The following is a 25,190-nucleotide window of genomic DNA, read 5'->3' on the forward strand; positions in this document are numbered from 1 at the left end:
ACCAAGAAATCAGCTTTGATTACTGGAAGCAAGTTGACCCCTGCAAATGGCTAACACATATACTCTTTTATTATTATTATTATTATTAGGAGACTTGATCAATCGCTTAATCAAATATTCTAAGCGATGTACACTTTAAAATTTACAATTATTAAATATATAAAAAATAAAATAAAATAAAACAAACAATACAGTACATACAATTACTTAAAAAATGGGTAAGAACTCTTGATTTTAACATTGATAAACATGGGTAATATTAAATATTTTGCAATAATATTAAATATTTTGGGGGGGAAAAAGTACATCCAAATATATATACGAGAGAGAGCTTACCTACACACACATACATACAAATACATATAGATATAGGTAAATATTTATCTAAATATAACAACTAAAGATAAACAGAGAGGCAGTAATTTCTAAACAAAAATCAGCACTTTGAGAGACATGGATCACAGAATGCTATTCTGCCAATAAGTACTATACACTTTAAAAAACTGTTCTTAAATTATTTACTTGTAAAATCTGCAGAAAAGTATAAAACAGTTCTTGAATTATTTTACCTGCAAAACCTGGAGAAAAGTATATGGCTTGCCCCCTCATTTAAAGGAAAAGTGAGCAGAATCTTTCAGTTTTGCTGTTTCTGTTAATAAAAGCTTAATGAAATGTGGTATGCAGTTACCACATGAATTAATGCCCAATGGGCAGGGTAAGGAGTGTTAAAATGATCTGGGTATTTCATCTGGCACCTTTCATTTGGTGTACAGTAAGTTACCATGTGCTGCCACCACTACTTAAGGTATTTTTACCAACAAAGACCCACAATTAAATACACTTCTCCCTCCGAATCCAAGGTTTCAGTATCTGCGGATTCGGTTATTCGCTTTTTTTTTTTTTTTTTTTTTACAAACAACCTATCTTCATTTTTTGCCTATTTTTAAGCCGTCCACGCCTCCCCGGAACCTTACCTGGTGGTCTAGCGGTGAAGTGGGGCAGGAGCGATCGTCCTATGCTCCTGTACCGTGCAGAGCCGTCATCAGAATGGCTGCAAGAAGTTCACGTTGTAGTCTCGAGACTACAATGGGAAATCCCGGCAGCCATTCTGATGACAGCTCTGCACGGAGCAGGAGCATAGGATGATCGCTCCTGCCCCGCTTCACCGCTAGAGCACCAGGTAAGGTTCTGGGGATGCAGGAGGGTGGGTCAGAGCCAGCAGAGAAGTTATTCATGATTTTTCACACTTCACGGTCCGGCTCTGCACCTAACCCCCACAAATACTGAGGGAGAAGTGTAATAGTGAACTGTGAAAACCAAAAAATCCCTTCTACAAAATGCAAGATCATTTATCAAGAGCAATGTGCTCACACTATAATATGGTATAAATCAAAATATTATGAACAGTGAGTGAGGGTTTGCAGAGCCAATTCAAGGACTTGTGCACTGAAAGAGCATTACAGTCGACCCCCAAAATTCACGGATGTTATGTTCCTAGAGCACCCACGAATATTAGATGTGGTCCAAAAAATGCCTATTTTTTTATAGTTTAAACCCTAAATATGCCCCCCAAACACTTTAAAATACAGTAAAATGTATGGGTACTCACCAATAATGAATGATATTGATTGAAGATGATGATGAATTAGCTGTGAAGTACGATGAAGGTATGTAATGAAGATAATGACTGCACAGCAAAGCAGAGGATTTACAGCTCCTCAGGTCGCGCCTTTTCAGGTGCTTCAGGAGTCGTCGTATCTGGTAGGGTTTTGTGCTGGCTTTTCTTGATCGGTCTGAGGAAGCTGATGTCTTTGTTTTGCCATGAGGAAAGTTTTATATGTCTGAATGGCAGCATCGATGCCATTATTAACTTTGAGAGCCCGAACCATATAGGGATCCCCATGTTTCAATCATCCCTCAAAAAACATGCGAACACTCAGCGAAACTCGAGATAGCTACACGCGGTAAACCAGGGGTCTCAAAGTCCATCCTTGAGGGCTGCAATCCAGTCGGGTTTTCAGGATTTCCCCAATGAATATGCATGAGATCTATGTGCATGCACTGTTTTCAATGCATATGCATTAGGGAAATCCTGAAACCCGACTGGATTGCGACTCTCAAGGAGGGACTTTGAGATCCCTGCGGTAAACTGTTATAATGTGGGAATGCTGGCATGCATTTTGGATTGGCTATTTTCAAACCTCCCAATTGGCTACTTCCAAACTTTTATATGGAAATTTAGCTGAATTTACTAAATACTGTATTTGTTACAAAATTTGTAAATTATATTGTTCTAAATAAGTTAGTGTTAAAATTAAATAATGCCAAGAAAAAAGTAATTAAAAAAATTGTGGAGGATGTTTGCGGATTTTGCAAAAAATTATTAGTTAAGATTCTAAGGAAAAATCTACAAACGACTGAGGCCGCGAACTCTGAACCGCAACTTCGTGGGGGTAGACTGTACTTATAGACATTAACCCCAAATGGGTATGTCACTCAGAACATCCCTGGACCTCTCACAGTGTAATAATATTTTCCATCAGAAACATGAGAAATCATTCAAAATTTTCTTTTGTTGTGCTAATTCATTCAGCTAAGTAATCATCTATCAATGCGAAGATCTGCAACATGACAAACGCGCTTGAGAAATGAGCCGCAACATGGCAAATGAGGTTCAACATGGATAAGTGTAAGGTGATGCATGTCGGCAACAAAAATCTAATACACAAATACAGGATGTCCGGGGCGATACATGGAGAGACCCCCCCAGGAAAGAGACTTGGGAGTGCTGGTCGACAGGTCAATGAAGCCATCCGCGCAATGCACGGCGGCAAGGAAAAGAGTGAATAGGATGCTAGGAATGATTAAGAAGGGGATCACAAACAGATCGGAGGTTATCATGCCGCTGTATGCTCTCACCTGGAATACTGTGTCCAGCACTGGTCACCATACATGAAGAAGGATACGGTACTACTCGAAAGCAAGAGAGAAGTGAGCAAGAGAGAAGCAGAGAAGAGCAACTAAAATGGTAAGGGGCTGGAGGAGTTGCCATACAGCGAGAGATTAGAGAAACTCTTCTCTTGAAAAGAGGAAACAGAGGGGACATGATCGAAACATTCAAAATACTGAAGGGAATAGACTTAGTAGATAAAGACAGGTTGTTCACCCTCTCCAATGTAGGGAGAACGAGAGGGCACTTTCTGAAGTTAAAAAAGGATAGATTCTGTACAAACGTAAGGAAGTTCTTCTTTACCCAGAGATTGGTGGAAATCAAGAACGCTCTTCCAGAGGCTGTTACAGGGGAAAACATCCTCCAGGGATTCAAGACAAAGTCAGACAAATTCCTGCTCAACCGGAACATACGCAGGTAGGGCTGGTCTCAGTTAGGACACTGGGCTTTGAACTAGGGGCCACCACAGGAACGTTTTGCCGGGCACAATGGACCACTGGTCTGACCCAGCAGCAGCAATTCTTATGTCGCTATAAAAATTACACCTTTTTCACATACCGTGTTTAAAATTATTAGTACTCGTAGGGCTACTTCATTTGCAATCACATCCCCTTCTATCTGGAACACATAACATCGTACTTATAAACCGTGTAACTGTAAGTTCAACACGGTTAAGAAAAGATTAATAATAAAGTAACATAAAAAACATGTAGCTTAATTTGTCAGATACTTTGAGAAGAGATAAGTTTTCAATTGAGTTCTAAAATGTTTGTAAGAACAAGCACTACGCAACAATGGTTGAAATTCCCTATCATAAAAAGCAGTCTGGAATGCTAATGTATGTTCCAAAGATTTCTTACTCTTACAACCTTGAGTAGATGGAAAAATAAACAAAGCGTGTGATCCTCTTCTGTGTTTATAAGATGCTATAAGGAATTCAAGTTTCAAGTTTATTCATATTATTTGATTGAACGCTGTTCCAAATCTATCAGTCATATAGATTGGAGCGATACCATACACGACTTTGTAGCAAAGACAACCCAACGTAAACAAAACGCGAGCTTTCACCAGAAGCCACTGCAACTCGTGTCACATGATCATATTTCTTCAAGCCATAAATCAATTTCACCGCCGTATTCTGAATAGTCTAAGCCTAGCCATCTTTTTCTTAGTGCATGTTAAAAAGACTATATTGCAATAGTCATGAAGACTCAGCAACAATGATTGAACTAGAAGTTTGAAAGCAGAAAACTCAAAATATAGTTTTATGGTACGCAGCTTCCATAATGTATAATAACTCTTTGTACCACAGCATCTACTTGCTTTTTCATGGTAAGATGTTGATGAATAACAACTCCAAGTATTTTAATCAATAACAGCTCCAAGTATTTTAATCATAGTAAGATAGTAGATGACGGCAGATAAAGGCCTGAATGGACCATCCAGTCTGCCCAACCTGATTCAATTTAAATTTTTTCTTCTTAGCTATTTCTGGGCAAGAATCCAAAGTTCTACCCGGTACTGTGCTTGTGTTCCAACTGCTGAAATCTCCGTCAATACCTACTCCAGCCCATCTACACCTTTCCAGCCATTGAAGCCCTCCCCATCCCATCCTCCCCAAATGTCTACCCTGGGTGCACCCCAACGGTTTTCACACAGGCTTTGCACTTCCCATGCATTAAGTTTTGCATTTAACATAATGTAAATGCAAAAATTTACTGTACTTTTTAAACAGGCCCCTATGTGTTTCAAAGTGAAATTTGTTCTTACTTTCTAACTTCCTTCCCTTGAATCCTGCTCGACCATTCCCGACTGATGGGATTACATCATCCTACCAGCAGATGGAAGCAGAGAACCTGAGCTTTCCAGGATCATTACTAATGCTGCACCTTGAAAGTTGCCAGTATACCACTGTCAATGCCAAAGCTGATAAACAAGCTGATAAACAAAAACAACAAACCAACAAACAGAACCCCCACCACTACCAAACACATACACATAAATACATGCATTCCAAAAGGGAATTCTTTGCTAGACTAACCAAAACTTTGAGCTGCAAAAAGTTGAAGTCAAGGCTAATGCATGGAGAAGCCCCTGAGAATTGCAATTTTTCTAGGTGGGATTTGGACTAGTCTAGAAGAATCAAGGAAAGGAAATTAGCAGGTTAAGAACAATTTTAGCTTCATCTTCATCCTGCTAGACCAGTCCAGACTGACAAGATATGCCAAAGCTTCACCCCTTTGAACAGGAGACAGAAAATGCTCCCTCCAAAACCACCCTGACAAAAGTGCCACTCTTTGACCTTTACATCAATTCTGTAGAGTTTCACAGAAGAGTGCAACAAGGATGAGACTATTGCTCTATAAATTTTCTCTGGGTCCATAGCTTACAACTCTGCTCCATATGTTACGTAAGACCTCGTAGAATGTACCAACAACCCTCTGGAGTCACCCTCTGATTAATGTTTCATGTTTAATATACCACAGATTATAAAAAGACAATTAAGTAGAATACAGGGTAAAATAAAAGGGGGGAAACATGGGGTTGTAAGTAACGCTAGGATGAATGACAAGTGAAGCAGGCAAGCAATAGAAGGTAAAAATCTCACATAAACTATGAAATCTTAAAACAGTGAAACAAAGGGAAGGGAATGATACATCAATAATTCTGCCAAGAAAGAGGAGAAGCTATAGAATACGCATGAAGAGAAGCTATAGAATATGCATAAAGAAAAGAAAAAGGGCTTTCAGAAAGGATCTGAACTCCTGCTACTTCTGCCCAAATAGCTATTGGATGTAAACCACTCTGATATCCTGGTTAAGGGTGATATATTAAGCACTGTATTAAGTAGGCCGTTCCACAAGGTAGTAGCTCATATACTAAATCAGGAGTGTCAGGAGTAGTATGAGATTATGTTTAAAGGAATGGAATGTTCTCTGTAGGGAACATGGGATCAGAGGAAGAGGAGTGAGGTATAACAAAAGAAGCATGCCAGATGTTAAAACAATGCACTTTATTGAAAAGATTCAGCACAGCCATGTTTAGGCAATGACGCATGCATCAAGAGCCCATCAACCTTAAGGGCAATGGAGTAAAAGGATGATGAATTGTATCATATGTACAGGGTAAATATGCTGGTTAACTGGCACATAAAACACTGGGTAATTCTGTAGCTCAAAAAGTTAAAAAAAATTCCCCAAACTTAAAACACATCTCCCATGAAACTGAATTTAGTTACCTTGGCTCAAAGATCTGGAATTCGCTCCCTCTGAACATCAAGAGCAAACCTTTTACTCGAGACTTTTCTCTTTTCTGAAACCATTGACTTTTCTGCAGAGCAATTAACTCTACCCACCCAACCTCTTTTTCTCTCTTCCTCCCCTCCTCTTTTTCTGATTCACACCATCTCCCTCTCCTAGAAGTCTTAAATCCCACTGTGATATATCAAGTGCAATAAATAAATTCACTTGATTTTTCCCCTACCAAGACATTAACTTATGATGTTTACACAGGCACACATACCTAGTAGAAATGCGACTGAAGACAGCATTGAAGTTATTGGAGCTGAGCGAGAAAAGGACACCGGAAGCAGAGTTGCGGAGTTCCGTTGCATGCTGGTTTCCCTCACGGTAGGTGTAGATAAAATGGCAGATCTCAGGTAGCAGCTGCTTCACTAACATCGTCTCATCTAGCCGCATGCTGTCTTTTGGTTGCTAAAGAGAGAAACATTTCAGACACTCATGCACTCTGTCACAATTTTAATTTAATTTAATGTAATGCTATTTTTACCAACTCACAATATTTGCATGCAAGCTTCAAGTGCAATAAAAACCAGGAAAAAATGGTTTACTTACTCAATTCAAATCTTAAATTTGTACAAATTCAATTCTCTGACTGATTCCACTTGAAAAATGTATTGAGTACTTTTGAGTATTTCTATAAGTGATAAAATACAACTCTTAACTGTAAAGACTCCTGTACTATATTTCCCCTATTACTCATGATACTATGCTTTTATGACATACTTTCTGTACAACTACACACCAGCACACCTATTTCCAAAAATGAAGTATATACAAGGACGAAGAAAAAGTTACATCCAGTGGCCAATGAAATTAGATGTAGTTTGCTACTTCCAGTGGGATTCTACAAATGGACAGCAGGTATTTCAGACCAATGCCTTGCACATAACTCTGATTAGATCATACAGAGCATTGGCAATATAGTTCACCCCAGATAGGAGCATTTCAGGATCTTCACTATCTATCTGGTCTGAGGACCAAAGAAGGCGAGTGTGACAAACACGTGTCACAAAGGAAGATGTAGCTGCCGCCTTAATCCCTAGAGCCAAAGCTTCAAATTGTTGCTTTGAGGAGCAAATCAGTTTACAGTCCAAAATATCCTTTAACATCACCCCTCCTTCACTAGGCAAGGAGGTTCGGTTACTGACCTGCACCAACAGTGAATCCACTTTCAGCTGAACAGCTGCTGAAAATCTGGCACCATCAGATACAGTTTTAGCCACTTTAAATGATCCCTCTGATGACTCCCAGTGATCAGCTTAGTGATAACCGAATGCGAGGTAAAAAATGTGGTCAGAGCCACAGAGCTGCTCATAACTGAGCACTGTGAAGAAGAAATAATGCTTGAAAGTGCAGAGGCCCTAAACAGCCAGCATACTGTGGGGTCTTCTCCCTAATATAGGGTCGTTGCCACTACCTCTTGACCGCTGTCCTCTGCCAGGGAGACTTCATCCTGGGATAAAAGAGGCATGGAGTTGGACTTGCCATCCTCCCAGTCTGTGACATAATGAACCTTCTGATCCAAGTCTACATCTTCATCTGGTCAGGGGGCCTGATGAGGGGAAAACCCCTGCGACGCCGCTATTGGTGCACTGCTAACAGATACTGAGGATCTTCGGTAGTTCATAAGGCTCACAAAATCCAAAGTGAAGCCTTTACTGAGGTCTTGCCAACCCTGACAGGGAACCCCTGTTGGTCCTCCTGGGCTCTGCAGCCCCCATGCAACTGCGGTTGGCCAATAAAATTTCAGAGGAGTCTGGGACATATCTCCTGCAGATCTCCAGCACTGGAGGACTCAGAAGAGTTTGAAACTGAGGCTCCCATCCATCCCCCATGTGCTCCATCGTATGCAGGACATTGGATGCTCCTCAGCTGTCCATTCAACACAAACCTGGCATGATATGGGCAAAAATGCCTGAGTCCATCCCAGTTGATTTTGAACAATATTGAGGGGTTTTAAGGCAGATGGAGGCTAGAGAAAGAAAGATTGTTTAAAATCCAAGATGGCCACCACAGAAAAATCACACCAAAAACGGCCCATGGAGATCTTACTGAAGGACAAAAATCACAGAGAAAGGGGTTTTAGATGTGGGAGATCTAAGCTCTGGGATCAGAAACCTTAAAATTCAACTTTTGGGAGACACCCCACCTCACAATTTTCCCCATTGGCTACAATAGCCTTACTCACTGTGCCATGTGGTGCCTGCCTGCTTCAGCATAGGATTTCAGCTGGAATCAAAGGTCTTCTGGCTGAGAGTATGGAACCTCAACCCCTGGAAAACCACGCCATGAAAAGGGGGGGAAGACCACATTGCTGGCCCACTGTTGTTAAAATGCATGCAGATTGTGAAAAATTGCAGGTGGACCTTAGGAAATTGGAAGACTGGGCGTCCAAATGGCAGATGAAATTTAATGTGGACAAATGTAAAGTGATGCACATTGGGAAGAACAACCTGAATCACAGTTACCAGATGCTAGGGTCCACCTTGGGGATTAGCACCGAAGAAAAGGATCTGGGTATCATCGTAGACAATACAATGAAATCTTCCGCCCAATGTGTGGCGGCAGCCAAAAAAGCAAATAGCATGCTGGGAATTATTAAAAAAGAGATGGTTAACAAGACTAAGAATGTTATAATGCCCCTGTATTGCTCCCTGGTGTGACCTCATCTGGAGTATTGCGCTCAATTCTGGTCTCCTTATCTCAAGAAAGATATAGTGGTGCTAGAAAAGGTTCCAAGAAGAGTGATCAAGATGGTAAAAGGAATGCAACTCCTCTTATATGAGGAAAGACTAAAAAGGTTAGGGCTCTTCAGCTGGGAAAAGAGACGGTTGAGGGGAGATATGATTGAATGGAGTAGAACGGGTACAAGTGGATCGATTTTTCGCTCTGTCAAAAATTACAAAGACTAGGAGGACACTCGATGAAGTTACAGGGAAATACTTTTAAAACCAATTGGAGGAAATATTTTTTCATTCAGAGAATAGTTAAGCTCTGGAACGCATTGTCAGAGGATGTGGTAAGAGCGGAGAGCGTAGCTGGTTTTAAGAAAGGTTTAGACAAGTTCCTGGAGGAAAAAAGTCCATAGTCTGTTATTGAGAAAGACATGGGAGAAGCCACTGCTTGCCCTGTAACGATAGCATGGAATATTGCTACACTTTGGGTTTTGGCCAGGTACTAGTGACCTGGATTGGCCACCTTGAGAACGGGCTTCTGGGCTTGATGGACCATTGGTCTGACCCAGGAAGGCTATTCTTAGGTTCTTATGTTAGTCCCGGCGAAGCCATGAAGTAGCCAAACACTCAAGCACCTAATTAAATCAGGGATGCGAGCAGAGCAGCTACGCAAGGGATGGCACCTAAGCTCTAAAAATATAAAAGCAGGCTGGCTAGCTAGATGTCCCCAAGGGCTGGAACTCCAGAGGAGGGAAGGATGAAGAGGAAATTTAGAGGACTAGAATAAACAGAGAGGGAGGAAGAGTTACATTTTTGTCAGATTCCTAAGAGGGGAGGTAAGGTTGTTCCAGAACTCAGTGATTCTAAAAGGGAGAGAGGAGCCTAGTTTTCCTACAAGGGAGACGCCTTTTAGAGAGGGAAAGGAGAGTTTCAGTTTTTGGGTGGATCTGATGGAATTGGGGTTAGAGGAATTCCAAGAAAAAGGAATAAAGGGGGGGAGGATTCCGTGTAGGATCTTGAAAGTAAGGCAGGCACATTTGAAGTGGACTCTGGAGATTATCGGAAGCCAGTGGAGCTTGGACAAAAGCGGTGAGACGTGGTTGAATTTGCTTTTTGCAAAGATAAGCTTAGCAGCGGCATTCTGAATCTGCTGGAGTCTTTGAAGGTTTTTCTTTGTTAGGCTTAGGTAGATAGAGTTGCAATAGTCCAGTCTGGAAAGGATGGTGGATTGGACAAGGACGGCAAAGTGTTTTTGATGGAAACAGGTTCTCACTTTCCTCAGCATGTGAAGGCTGAAGAAACATTTTTTTATTAGGGAGTTGAGGTGATCATTGAAGGAAAGTGTAGAGTCAATGATGACTCCCAGAATTTTACTTGAGTATTCAACATGCAGAGTGGGGCCAGAGGACAGAGGGATGGAGGTGGGCAGTTGGTCCAATTTTGGGCCGAGCCAGAGAAGTTTGTTTTGAATTTGTTCAGTTTCATCTGCACAGTATGGGCCCAGGATTGAAGGTTCGATATACATGAGGATATGTTCGCAGAGAGGTTGGTGAGGTTCCGGTCGGTCTCAAGGAGGACAAGATGTCGTTTGCGTAAGTGTAAAGTGTTTCAAGGGGGGAGAGATGGAGGAGTTTAAGAGAGGACATGTAAATGTTGAAAAGGATAGGGGAGAGAGGTGAGCCTTGTGGGACTCCACAGATCGGGTTCCAGGGGGAGGAAGAAGTGCCCTTCATGTTGACTGTGTAGGAGCGGGAGCGTAAGAACTTCGAGAACCAGTCAAGGACTGTGGATTTAATGCCTATCTCGGTGAGTTGGTAAAGTAGGATATCATGATGGACGACATCAAAAGCTGCAGAGAGGTCGAATTGAAGAAGGACGGCGAACTTGTTGCGAGAATGGAGATGTTGAACTTTTGAGCAACTCACTTTCAGAAAACAAAATGAGAGGCAGGAGCAGCTTCCTGAGAAGGAGGTGGAGTTGAAAACATGATTGACAGTTTTCTGCAAGCAACTTGCTAATTCAGATACAAGACCTAGCGTTCAGGACCACTAGATACATTGCACTAGAACTCACATTACTATTTCAAGAAAATGCTGAAGACATATCTCTTCTCTTGTTAAGCCTGTAAATCATTGTTCACATTTATTGTTCAGTAATCTTATTGTAAACCACATTGAATCCTTGTTGAAATTTTGCAGGGTATAAGAAATTGTATGGTATCGTATGGTACAAGTGGACGCTTGATTTGAAAATTAAAACACTGCAATAAATAAAAAATTGCAAAAAAAGAATGAGAAGTCAGATCATAGGTGGAACAAGGGATGGTTTAAAATTATCCAACACATCCTATTCATTTTAAGCCTCCCAGTATGGCAACCACATTATATGTATATTCAGTACTGCTATAGAACTGCTGAGGTCGCATTTCAGCCACCACAGGTTATAAAGTTTATCCTATATGAAAAAAATAAATGAATTAAGTATCTAATTTTACTTCTTTGCAGGGGCCCCAAAAGCACAAATAAGGTTAACTGTGATCTAAGTTACCTCTTGAATTAATTCCCTTGCACATACCTTTACTGAATCTAGGCACTCAAAATACCCATGTCTCCAGTGAGGATATTATGTCAGGATTGCAGTTAAGTTTGAAAGGGGGAGTAAATTTCTGGTCTATTTCAGGCATTGTATTCTCTCTCATGCAGACCCACATTATGGCAGCTGCTCAACACCAAGAAATGGCCATCTGTTAAAATGTCAATTGGGAATACTTACCCCTGCAAGACATTTTTCCAGAGTATCCAAAATAATCAGCTGAGACAAGTAAAGATTCTTTTCAGCTGCTTCTCCAAATATTCTCTGAGAAGAAAGAAACATTGTGATCAGCTTACACATAAAAAAAGAAAATGGTTGGAATCAACTTAGATTTGGATTAAGAATAGATAGTTTTCTAAAACAACAACTATTTTAGGTCTAGAGTAATACTGCAACTTCTTTCTTACTGCATTTAACTTCCCAATTGTTACTTAATTGCATTTATACACCTGCTTAAACTCTATACTTTGGGCTCCTTTTACAAAGCTGTGGTAGCAATGCTGCCATGGTAGATGCATCAAAGCCCATTTACCACAGCAGCATCGCTATTGCGGCTTTTTAAAAGAGGCCTTTTGTTAATTCATAATGAATTAAAATATATAAAATTGGATGTATATATGCATGTTCCAACATAACTCCGAAACTCATAGACAGATTTCAACCAAACTTGATATACATATCAATTACTATCTGGGAACAAACACTGTGGGGGTGGGAAGGGGTGATATGTAAAGAATCATCAAAAAAGACAGATATTGTTTTGACCAATTGTGTGAAGCTTGGGGAATGATGTCACACTGTGCTGTGCTGTCATTGCTGTAACAATGCCTCCAAGGAAACGTAAGGTAAGTTTCCAACAGCTACATCTAGAGCTTCACAGACAATACAGCAGTGTGAGGCCCGACTACAGGATATGAAAGATAAGTGTCTAATCCAAAGTTTTCGGGCTCGCAGAGACACTCCCGATGCCGTTTAAGTCCAAGTTCAGCCCCATAGAGAGGGCCATTCTTGCTGCTGAGATTGGGATATCCAGGATTGGGATATCAGATTAGAATAAATAAATAACCGGGATAAATACATACCCGTGATAAATAAATACCCGTGCAATGCCGGGCAATCTGTTAGTTTTTAATAATGGAATTTATACAGATACAAGATGTGTATCAATAGTATGGATGAATATATCAAATTTATTTTCTGTCTCATCTAAATGCTGTGAATATTTGAATGCAAAAAATGTCAGAGTCAGAGGATTCAGACACTGTACTAACAGCAAAGCAGAGTTACTTACCATAACAGGTATTATCCAGGGACAGCAGGCAGATATTCTCATGTATGGGTGACGTCAACGACAGAGCCCCGGTACGGACCACTTTAAAAGTGCATTGGCACTTAAATCTTTAGAAAGTTTGCGATAGCCCAAACAGCACATGCGCGACTGCCTTCCCGCCCGACATGGTCCCGCAGTCCCTTAGTTAAGATAAGCCAGCTAAGAAGCTAATCTGGGGAGGTGGGGAGGTTGTGAGAATATCTGCCTGCTGTCCCTGGATAACACCTGTTAGGGTAAGAAATTGTGCTTTATCCCAGGACAAGCAGGCAGCATATTCTCACGTATGGGAGACCTCCAAGCTAACAGAAATGGGATGGTGGGAATGTTGGCCTTTAGGAAAATAAATTTTGTAATACAGATTGGCCAAAGTGCCCATTCCGTCTGGAGAAGGACTCCAGACTAGCGAGAAATGAATGTATGAACTGAGGACCAGGTAGCAACTTTACAGATTTCCTCAATGGGAGTAGATCTGAGGAAAGCCACAGAAGCTGCCATAGCTCTAATTTTGTGGGCTGTGACACAACTCTCCAGTGCCAGTCCAGTCTAAACATAACAGAACGAGATGCAGGCCGCCAGCCAGTTGGAAATCGCTCTCTTGGAAACAGGATGTCCCAGCTTGTATGGATCAAATGAGGTTGAACAGTTGGGGAGATGTTCGATGTGATTTGGTGCGGTCAAGATAAAAAGCCAAAGCATGTTTACAGTCTAGAGCAGTGGTTCCCAACCTTGTCCTGGAAGACCACCAGGCCAATTGGGTTTTCAAGCTAGCCATAATAAATATGCATGAGAGAGATTTGCATATAATGGAAGTGACAGGCATGCAAATCTGCTCCATGCATATTCATTAGGACTATCCTGAAAACCCGATTGGCCTGGTGGTCCACCAGGACAGGGTTGGGAACCACTGGTCTAGAGTGTGCAAAGCAGTTTCTCCTGCATGAGAATGAGGCTTTGGAAAAAACACTAGAAGAACAATTGATTGATTGAGATGAAACTCAGATAACGTTTGGTAAAATCTTTGGATGCGTGCGCAGAACTTTGTCATGATGGAAAACAGTGAAGGGTGGATCTGCCACCAACGCTTGTAACTCACTGACCCTCCTGGCAGAGGTAAGAGCAATAAGAAAAACCACTTTCCACATGAGAAACTTAAGATGAACTGTATCCATAGGTTCAAATGACGGCTTCATCAAACTGGAAAGTACCACATATTAAGGTCACAGACAACAGGAGGAGGCTTGAGCAGTGGTTTAACATTGAAAAAACCTTTCATGAATCTGGAAACTTACGGATGAGCAGTAAGAGGTTTTCCCTCAACTAGCATTTGAAAAGCAGTAATAGCACTGAGATGGACTCTCAGACGTAGATTTCAGTCCAGAGTCAGAGAGAGACAGAAGATAATCCAACACCAATTCAACTGCCAAGGAAGTTGGATCGTGATGATGAACACGACACCAGAAAGAAAATCGAGTCCACTTTTGCTGGTAACACTGTCGAGTGGCTGGTTTCCTGGAGGCATCAAGGATTTGTCGAACAGGCTGAGAAAGATATACATCAGAAGAAGTCAGCCTGAGAGAAACCAAGCTGTCAGGTGTAGTGATTGCAGGTTGGGATGTAGAAGGGATTCCTGATTCTGAGTAAGCAGAGTAGGAAATACTGGAAGAAGTATTGGTTCCTTAGAATTGAGCTAAAGTAGAAGGGAGAACCAATATTGCCTGGGACACCGAGGAGCAATGAGGATCATGGTGGCTGCCTCTCGTTTGAGTATGAACAGAGTTCTTAACATGAGAGGGATTGGAGGAAATGCATATAGAAACAGGCCCGTCCAATCCTGGAGGAAGGCATCTGCTTCCAGACGGAGAGGAAAGTCTGGAGCAAAACTGGGGCAACTGGTGATTGTGAGGAGCTGCAAACAAGTCCACCTGTGGAGTGCCCCATTGAGCAAAGATGGACTGGAGAGTTGCAGAGTTGAGAGTCCATTTGTGAGGCTGAAGAATTCTGCTGAGGTTGTTGCTTGGACCACTTTCTGAGATGATACAACCTTGATCAACCAGTCGTCCAGGTAAAGAAAGACTTGAAGGCCGTGTGATCGAAGAGATGCGATAACTACAATCAGGCACTTCATGAAGACTCTGGGAGAAGATGCCAGGCTGAAGGGAAGTACCTTGTATTACTAATGACAGCAATTGATTTGGAAACGGAGATACTTTCTGGAAGCCAGATGAATTGGGATATGTGTGTAGGCGTCCTTGATATCTAGGAAACATAGCCAGTCATTCTGATTGAGGAGAGGATAAAGCAGGGCAAGGGATAGCGTTCTGAATTTCTCCTTGACTAGAAATTTGTTGAGAGCTCTGAGATTCAGGATGGGTCTCAGTCCTCCGGTCTTCTTGGGAACCAAGAATTAACGAGAGTAGAATCCCTGGTTCTGCTGATTGAGGGGAACTTCCTCGAAAGCATTCAGCAGGAGAAGGGATTGAACCTCCTGCAGAAGAAGGGAAGACTGTGCAGGGTCCAAAGCAGACTCTCTTGGATGATGGTCTGGTGGCAGGGTGTGAAAATTGAGTGTGTAACCCTGACGAATGATGTTGAGGACCCAGAGATCTGATTTTATGAGCTCCCAGCGATCTATGAAGAACTGAAGACGGCCTCTGATGGCATAGGCTGTAGAACAGGGGTGCCCAATAGGTCAATCGCGATCGACTGGTAGATCGCCAAGGCAAAGTGAGTCAATCGCATAGACTCACTTTGTCTTGGCAATCTACCGGGCCGATCAGCCTTCCTCTCCCCGAAGTCAATTCTGCCGTCGAAGAGGAAGTTCTGACCAGCCAATCACTGCCTGGCTGGGCCAGAACTTCCTCTCCGACGGCAGAATTGACGTTGGGGAGAGGAATGCTGGTCGGCCCGACGCAGGGAATCAGGGAGAGCTTGAGGTGGCGGCGGCTTTGGGGCCTGTTATTGGATGGCGGCGGCAGCTTGGGGGCCTGTTCCCCGACAGTGGCTTGGGGGAGGGCAGGGAGAAAGAAAGAAAGAGGGCAGGCAGGGAGACAGAAGGAAAGAAGAGAAACAGAAAAAAAGAAAGGGAGGCAGGGAGAGAGGAAGAAAAAGTTGGGGGAGGGAATGAGGTCTGGAGGAGAGAAAGCATACATGTTGAAAGGAAGGAAGAAAGATTGAATGTACAGTCAGAAGAAGAAAGTGCAACCAGAGATTCATGAAATCACCAGACAACAAAGGTAGGAAAAATGATTTTATTTTAAATTTAGTGATCATAATGTGTCTGAATTTATATCTGCTGTCTATATTTTACACTATGGTCCCCTTTTACTAAACCGCAATAGCGGTTTTTAGCACAGGGAGCCTATGAGCTTCGAGAGCAGCGCTGGGCATTCAGCGCAGCTCCCTGCGCTAAAAATTGCTATCGTGGTTTAGTAAAAAGGGAGGGGGGTATTTGTTTATTTTTGTATGGTTGTTACTGAGGTGACAGTGCATAGAGTCATCTGCTTTGACCTCTGAAAAAATCCCGGAATAGGAATTAACATTTTCTATGCGTACAGTGTGCTTTGTGGTTTTTAAAAAATTTTATTGTTGGTAGATCATTTTGACTTGGTCATTTTAAAAGTAGCTCGCAAGCCCAAAAAGTGTGCGCATCCCTGCTGTAGAATGTTGGTATTGGCTATGCTCTGAAAGAACACGTCAAAAGGAATGTGTTGATTTTTGAGTAGCAGCCTGTTGTTTCTGCTGTTGACATGGTTTTTGCTGTTGTCTCTGTCTCCTGGTTTGAGACTGGGGTTGAGCTATAGGTTTTGCAGCAAGTCTTCATTGATATGAAGACTGTTTAAACAAAGGAGAAGGTGGAGGCTTCTTTTTGGGCTTTACCAGAGTGTCCCACCTGATCTCGTGGGCAAACAACTTCTGAGTAGTCATGTCCATGGAAGCTCCAAAAAGTTTGTCCCCCAAACAAGGTGCATTTGCTAGCCGGTCCTGGTGGTTAACGTCGAGCTCAGACACCCAAAGCCAGGCAAGGCGGCTCATAGCAAGACATTGCTGCTGCACGAGAGGTAATCTCGAAGGTATCACAGATGGATCGAACCATGTACATGCAGAGGTGGAGCAAGTCAAAAATAAAATGTTGAAAAGCAGGGAGCTTACGATCCAGATGGTATTTCTGGAACGTGGCCACTTGTTTTACAAGATGCTTCATATAGAAGGAAAAATGAAAAGTGTAGTTACCAGACCAGTTGGCTAACATGGTATTTTGATATAGACGTTTGCCAAACTGGTCCATGGCCTTGCCCTCTCTGCCAGGAGATACAGAGGCATAAACACTCGCCCCCGAAGCTTTCTTTAAAGTGGATTCAACTAGAAGAGACTCGTGGAAGCTGAGGTTTATCAAAACCTGGAATAAGAACCACTCTATAAAGTGAATCTAACTTACGAGGAGCCACCAGGTTGGTAAGCTGACTTTCCAGGTTTTTATAAAAAGTTTCTCTGAGAATATCATGTAGGGGAAGTTTAAGTAACTCCTTGGGTGGCTGATCATAGGCCAAGGCATCCAGGAATTGCTTAGATTTCTTGGAATCTGCCTCCAAGGGGATGGATAATGTCTCAGACATCTCCCTGAGAAATTTAGCAAAAGAAGCTTTTTCAGATGGTAAAGGAGCCTCTTGAGAAGAATGGCGAGTAGAATCTTCCTCTGAAAAACCCTCCTTGTCAGAGAGTAGAGGTTCTTGTTCAGAATTCCCCCAGAGATCTGAATCTCTAGTAGTTTGGGCTCGATGCTTTTCCAGATTGCACTGACGTTGTCTTAGGTGACATTTGTGAGGAAGATAATCGACATTGATGAGTCTTGGGTGCGGTTCCCACACCAGAAGCAGCACCGCTACTGGAGACTCTTGAGTAGGAGCAATCGGTGTCGATGGCTCAGACCCGACCAGCACCAGAGGAGTGGATGTCGACATGGGAGTCGGCAAGAGCAGTTGGATTTGCTCCTGTAATTCCTCTAGCAGCAATTCTCTGATCTGCTGCTTAAGAGTGAGCATCAGTATCGCTGGCTTTTTAGCCAGTACCTTCGGTGCCGTTCTACGCTCCGCCAATGAGGAGGCCGATGTCAAGGCACTCACTGAAATGGGAGCGAAATGCCTTTTGGGTCTCCTTGAAGTTGGCAGGACTTGACTCACTGCAGTGACCTGAGGACCCAAAGGGGTGGGGGAAAGCTTCTTAGCTGGCTTACCTACTGCATGTGACACCGAAGATGGCTCTCCTGATGTTGAGAGTTGCGGTGTCAATTTAGATAGCGACGCCGACGCCGAGACTGATGTCGAGTCTCCTTCCATGCCGGCACCAAAAAGGAGTTTCTGCTGGATGAGGCGGTTCTTAAGTGCCCTCTTTTGAAGCAACGAGCAGCGGGAACAAGTCTCTGGACGGTGCTCAGGTCCCAAACACTGGAGACACCAGTGGTGTGGATCAGTTATTGAAATGGGGCGAGCACAACATCCACACTTTTTAAAACCCGTTTGCGGATGGGACATTGATGGCAACTTGGCCTTGGCAAAAGCAAAGTCCGAAGCCAAGGTGGAAGAGTAGGCCTCGCCGGGCCGAACCCGCGAAAGGGAAAAAGTAAAAATTTCTACTTCTCTTTTTTTTTTTTTTTTTTAACAATAAACAATAAAGAAAAGAACAAAAACTGACTAAAAAGTCAGAGATCTGCAAGAGAAAAAAAGATTTCAATGATCGTTGAACAAACATGTCTTCTTAGCTCCGCGGAAACTAAGAAATTGAGGGAAGGCACTCGCGCATGCGCGTTTTGGGCTATCGCAAACTTTCTAAAGACTTAAAGTGGAGAATCACTTTTAAAGTGGTCCTAACCAGGGTTCCGTCGGTAACGTCACCCATATGTGAAAATATGCTGCCTGCTTGTCCTGGGATAATATAAATTAAAAACTATTTAAAACTCGACTTCCTGACATAGCCTTTGCGAAACACAGTCTGTGTTGGAGCCAAGATACATCAGATAAGTGTCTATTTTTTACTTTTGAAGAGCTACATGGAGAATGTGAAATACAATAGAAGCAGTAGTGCTTAAAGTAATGTGCTGTGATTAAGAACCCACACACTGTGTCAGCAACCTCGTATCACTGTTAGGCGCCCTGTTGAAGTTTTATGAGCACATTTAGACCTTATAAAATAATTTACAATTAAATACCTATTTAATAAAAAAAGATTTCACATATAAATACCTATCAGTGGTCTTAAGCTTTGCAGATTCAAGTATTATTGATGGCAATAGGGTTTCATTTTTGTCTTAAAGATGGGATGTATGGCAGAAAGTGAAGGAGAGAAAACCAGCAAATAGATAAGGTGGCCCTGGATACACAGTTAAGAGCACAGACAGAAGGAAGTGCAGCCAGAGACTGGGAAAAGATGGTTTGAAAACCAAGATCACCAGACAACAAAGGTAGGGAATATGATTTTATTTTCAATTTAGAGATTGAATTGTGTCAGTTTTGAGAATTTACATCTGCTGTGTCTATATTTTGCACTGTTCAGGAAGAAATGCATTTGTTTCTATTTCTCTGGGGTTGTACTGCATACAGAGTCTTGCATCTTAGGGTTTCGTTTGTATATATTCATACTTTTAGTTTGTGGTCCTGTATTTGCATAGGGGTTATCTGTGTTCTGGTAGGAATGAATATTGAGAATCATACAGTGTGCTTTGTGTAGTTTAATTTTGTGGTTAACTATTATGTGTTGTTAATAAGATTATATTGTGTGTATACAGTATATGAAAAATGAATGGAAAAAATGATATTACAATTAGTACTGTTATGGGGGTGGGGGGGTCCTGAGATGGAGCTTGGGCGGTGTCTATGGTGGAACTTTCGCCCCCCCCCCCCCAAACAAAAAAGGTGTTTCGCTGCCTCTGCCTAGAATGACTATTTGAATAAAGTTGGGATTAAGTATGGTAACATCTATGAGGTGAAAATAACCAGGTGAATCACTGGAATGGTGTCTCAGGGTAAGGAAGTATCTATACTTCTACTAAGACTAAGTATCTTAATTAAAAATTCAGCCCACAACTTAGCCTGTGTTTTAGATTTCGGCCCCTTATGTGATTGAGTTTGACACCCCTGTTTGAAGGGAACAATTTTTATAGCTTTTGTATTAAAGTGGGGGGGGTGTTATTATTTGTTGATTATGATACTTTGGGGTATTTTATAAAATAAGATTTTATTTTTTGCTTCTGTATTTATATATTTTAGATACAATTACTTTTAGATCACTTTATTGCATTCTACCATACTCATTAGATTTGCCAGTAGCCCTTACCTAGACTACCAAGTTCCTGTACATTTGGGGAACTAGAGTAGACTGGTTAGGGTTGTCAACTGGATCCAGATTTGTCTGATAGGGTAGATCTAGTCCTGGCTTTACTGCACGTGTGGAATTGTAGTTCTGATTTCCCCACTGCATGCCCTAAGAAAAACAAGATTACAAGTCTCTGTATGCAAAGCAGTAAACTTAGGACTGGTTCAGCCCTGTTGGGTGAATCTGGATCCAGCTGGCTTTAGGCCATGCATGCCAAGAGGCATGAAAAACAGTAAAAAGAAAAAGTCTCTCTGAACCAAAATTTCTGTTTGTTACTGTCTTGTACAAGACAAGTGCAGTTCAAGTTTGTAACCGTTCTTTCACTTCTGAGCCTAAGCAATTCTTCCACAAAGGGAAATCAATTTCAATGCTGCAGTTTTCAATCACTTTGAAACCTTTAAGAAAATTAGTTTGGGATCCAAGATGGCCGCTGCATATCTGCTGCAGTGAGGACGCCGTCGAAAGTTTCCTGTAACTATGCTGAAAAGACGGGGAAGGAACGTCGGAGGAGCCTCCCAGCGACCCTTAACCCCAGCGGTCACTATTGATGATTTTCTCCGACGCCTACAACGGGAGCAAGAAGAGTCGGGTGCCAGCTCGCCGCGGTGGTGAGATCCCCTGGGCTCGATGTCACTCTCAGCCCCGACGTCAGGACGCCACCCCTTCAACCGACGCCGCAAGCAGCTAGCTCTCCACAGGACCAGAATGCACCCGAGGAGGTAGCTTCTTCTTCGTTCCCAGAGGCTAGCATGGAGGGCTCGCCGAACATAACAACGCAGAGTGACATGCTCTCTCTGCAAGGACTTGCAACCGGGACAACAGAGGCTGGGGGAATACAAGACGCTACTGAGGTAAAGCTAACTTCAGAACATTTAGATACTACACCATTACAACTTTTTTCACCTACAAAACCCCCTAAAGTTACACTTGAAGCATTATGGGACTTGGTAGTGAATTTGGGGAATTCTTTAAATCCTCAAATAAAAAGTTTGGACAAGGAATTAAAAGAACAAAAAGAAGAAATAAATGTGTTAAAGCAGGATATTTCTCAATTAAAAACAGAGTCACAAAATACAAGTAAGGAGCTAATATCTTTAAAACAAAATCAAGATTTGCTGGTTAAAGATAATATAATACTCAGGAGGAAGCTGGAAGCTCAGGAGAATAATGGTCGAATTAACAATTTGAGATTTATAAATTTTCCAAAGATCTTGTCAACTTCTCCTAGAGAAATGGTGAAAAGGTATTTTATGGAAATATTGGAAATTCCTGAAAGCTCCTTACCTCCTCTTACAAGAGTGTATTATCTTCCTGCCAAGCCCCAATTCAAAGAAGAAGGAAAAATTGAGGAATCCCGGGAGAGATCATTGGACATTTCCGCAATACTGGAACAATCGGATAGAGAATTGGCTGTTCCAGCCACTCTCTTGTTGTCTGTCGCTTTGGCTCCAGACAAGGATTGGATATTAAAACGTTTCTTTAAAAATAGGTCCAAAGACTTCCTGGGACATCATATTCAGATTTTCCCCGTTGTCTCTAGAGAGACTCAAAAGAGAAGGAAAGAATTTCTACTTCTAAAACCTGGAGTGACTCAAATAGGGGGTATTTTCTTTCTGAGATATCCATGTAAATGTGTGGTTAGATATTTATCATTGAAGTTTATTTTTACAGAGCCGTCTCAACTGATTAGTTTTCTCTCAGCGAAACGTCTTGAGAAAGGAATAACAGTGCCCATGGAAGGTTAGCTCCCCGCACTGTAGTAAGACATGGATTTTCTTTTAATTAATTTGATTTATATTTGTCCTACTCTTTAAATCTTGGATCCAATATATGGAGGACTAGTGTGTGATCAACTAGATCATTATTACTTTATTTATCTATTTTTATTTTCAAACTGAATTATGATTGTGGTATATCTTAATTTTGGAAATTTAGTTCAGTATGTTGTTTGATCTCACTTTACTATACAAGATGTATATGCTTGGTAATATTATAAAATTCTATAAATAAATAATAAATAAAAAAAAAAAGAAAATTAGTTTATTGTTATGTAGTTTTTCTTAATCTTCTGATCAGTGTCTGAACAGTAACTTACCATGTTGTTTACATTCTTTAGGATATTTGTGAGTCCACTTATAACAAGAGAAAACTTGTACTTGGAAATATTAATAAGGCATTCCTTATTGTGCTCCATGCTGACTTTGGTGTGAGTGGTCTGCTGCCCTGCTTTTATCGGAAGCTGTTAAAAAGGGGAAAAAACAGAGTTACAGAGAGTATAAATTCATTTTTGGATTCATAATCTGCACAAATTCATGTTCATTATATCAAGAGGTTTGATGGCCATATTTGTCCTGGAGATAACTGGATTCTTTTGCATGTTGAAACATTTAGCACTGACCAATATAAGAATTATCAAGATATATATTGTACATGAGTCTTCTCCTTCTCAGCCAACAAACACAAGAAAAGCTCCCACTTGCACTTCGTTTCTCCCCCGGTTAGAGGATGCAAACTAAAAAAAAAACCATGAGCATCTTCTCTCACATCAAGCAGCTCTATGGGGTAAAGACCTAGAACAACTCCTATTGCCCACCACTTATGAGGTATTCAGGAAACGCCTCAAAACTCACCTATTCCTGAAATACCTAGACAGCTGACTCACTTCTCTCTTTCCCCTATCTAACGGTGTTCCTGCCCTTTCTCCCTATTGTTCCCACATCCCTTAAGTCAACTCAACATGTACTTCACTAATCTTTTGTAAACCGCATAGAACTTAACGGTACTGCAGTATATAAACTGTTATTATTATTATTATTAATTAGAAGAAAGCCAAGGCTGCTAAAAAACATATACACAATATAGCACAGAACAAGTTAGAAATGCAAAAAGCAAAACAGACCTACTGGTAGAAATCAACACAAGAACACAAAGTATACTTAATCAGACACACAAAGTAGAACACATACAGTATACTGTATACTTGAATATAAACTGAGGTAACCCTTTTTCCCCAAAAAGGGGGGGAGAACGTTGACTTGAATATTAACTGAGGTAAGACACTTGGGTCTTCAAGGTGAGCCATCTACAAAGACTAGAAGATCTTGTCCTAAGTTTTAACATATTTATCAACTGCTGTCCTTCTCTCCCAATGACTGATGCTGCTGTCTTTTCCTTTCCCCAAGACTGGCGCTTCTATCCTTCACAACCCCCATGACCAGGACTAGTGTCCTCCCCTCCCATCCTTTCCAATGACTATCTGTACTACATTTCTCCACCACCATGATCATCGCTGACCAGTGCTTCTGTTCTCCACATGACTGGTGCTAGTGTTCTCCCCCCTCCCCCTGATGACCACTGGCATGCTGCTGTCCTTCCTCCCTCCCTCCCTCTCTCTCCCCCCTCCAAGATGACCATGACATTAGTGTCCCTCCCCCTCCCGGAAGACTTTCCCCCCCAGATGACCACTGGCATGCTGCCGTCCCTCCTTCTGCCTTCCACCACCATACCCGATGACCAGCACTAATGATACTACTCCCTCCCCCCCCAGATGACCATGGCATTAGTGTCCCTCCCCCTCCTGGATGACCATAGGCCTGCTGCTGTCCTTCCTTCCAAAACCGCTCCTCCAAGATAACTGATGCTGCTGTCATACACTAGGAACCCCACCCCCAACCGACATCGCACTTACCTGTACTGAACAAGCTGCAAGTAATTCTCTATTTTGGGCCAGTGCAGGTCTTGAGCTTTTGAGCATGATCAAGGCATGCCAGCTTCTGCTGGTTCCTCGGGAGCTGGCAGGCCTTGAGCATGTGCAGAAGCTCAAGGCACTACACCAATCCAACATGGAGGATTACTAGCAGCTTGCTCAGCATAGGTAAGTGTGAAGTCTGTTGGGGGGGGTCAGGTCCCTGTATATAACAGCAGCGTCAGTCATCTTGGTGGAAGGGCTGTGGAAGAAGGAACAGCGTGCGGGTAAGTATGATGCCATTTGCCGGGAGGGGCAGCATCTTAGGGGAGAGGTTGTGAAGGAGGGACAGAAGTGTGGGTGTGATGCCATTTGCAAGTGGTAGGGGTAGCAGCGCACAGATTGTCAGAGGGGACAGCGGCATGCCAATCACTGGGGGACTCGAATATAAATCGAAACCCCCCACTTTTGGGTCATTTTTATGGCCCAAAAATCTCATTTTATATCGAGTATAATGTATTCAATACCTTTATATCATTATTAGGGATATTCTCAGGACAAAAACATTTTTCTCCCAATTTTCTTTTTCAGTTTGTTTCACTTATTTTTAACATGCATTAATCTTTTCCTATCGTAATAAATTTTACATTACGCTGGTTCCAGTCGTAATTATTTTAGCAAAGTTTTGTTTTATTCACCGTTATCATTTACGGCTATTGTAAACATAATGTAAATAAGTCATAAGTCTAAATTCAAATATTTTGTGTTTCTGGCTCTTTATTAGTCCATACAGACTGTTTATCCACTGTCTATGTCATTTTTGGAATGTCCCGTCATCCAGGACACACGATAGGAAAAGGTTAATCAACAACACGATGCACATTAAATTGCTATAGAAAGCATTAAATTTAAGATACAAAAGAAATATGATAGATGTCTATAAAATACTTATTTGAATGGAACAGGTATAAATGCCTGTATGTTTACTCCTTCCAAAAATACTAGGACCAGGGGGCACACAATGAAGCTACTAAGTAATAAATTTAAAACACATCAGAAAAATATTTCTTCACTCAACCTGTAATTCATTGCCAGAGAATGTGGTAAAAGCACTTAGCTTAGCAGGGTTTTAAAAAGTTTATCATTCCCTTAAAAAAAAAAGGTCACATATATATGGAAGGGTGCTAAAATATCCAGCCTACTGAAGATGCCGTTTGAAACTAGTGGAGTGCATTTTTGCCTTTGAATCTTTTTTGAGTTCAGAAAAAGACTGAGCCACCTTTAAAGTTAA

General features: G+C 41.7%; 1 protein-coding gene across 10 annotated transcripts in view; it reads right to left on the minus strand.

Moving 5' to 3' along the window:
- Window positions 1-25,190, minus strand: part of NF1 (neurofibromin 1) — a 393,675-nt gene that overhangs the window by 323,837 nt on the left and 44,648 nt on the right. For all 10 annotated transcript variants that reach the window (XM_033922537.1, XM_033922541.1, XM_033922536.1 and 7 more), the window contains exons 2-4: window positions 22,310-22,453; window positions 11,700-11,783; window positions 6,473-6,663 (exon numbers count right to left, since the gene is read on the minus strand). In XM_033922537.1, the coding sequence (XP_033778428.1) occupies window positions 6,473-6,663; window positions 11,700-11,783; window positions 22,310-22,453 (419 nt within the window). The remainder of the gene's footprint in view (window positions 1-6,472; window positions 6,664-11,699; window positions 11,784-22,309; window positions 22,454-25,190) is intronic.

The sequence above is a fragment of the Geotrypetes seraphini genome, chromosome 15 (assembly GCF_902459505.1).
Source record: "Geotrypetes seraphini chromosome 15, aGeoSer1.1, whole genome shotgun sequence".
Classification (NCBI taxonomy): domain Eukaryota; kingdom Metazoa; phylum Chordata; class Amphibia; order Gymnophiona; family Dermophiidae; genus Geotrypetes; species Geotrypetes seraphini.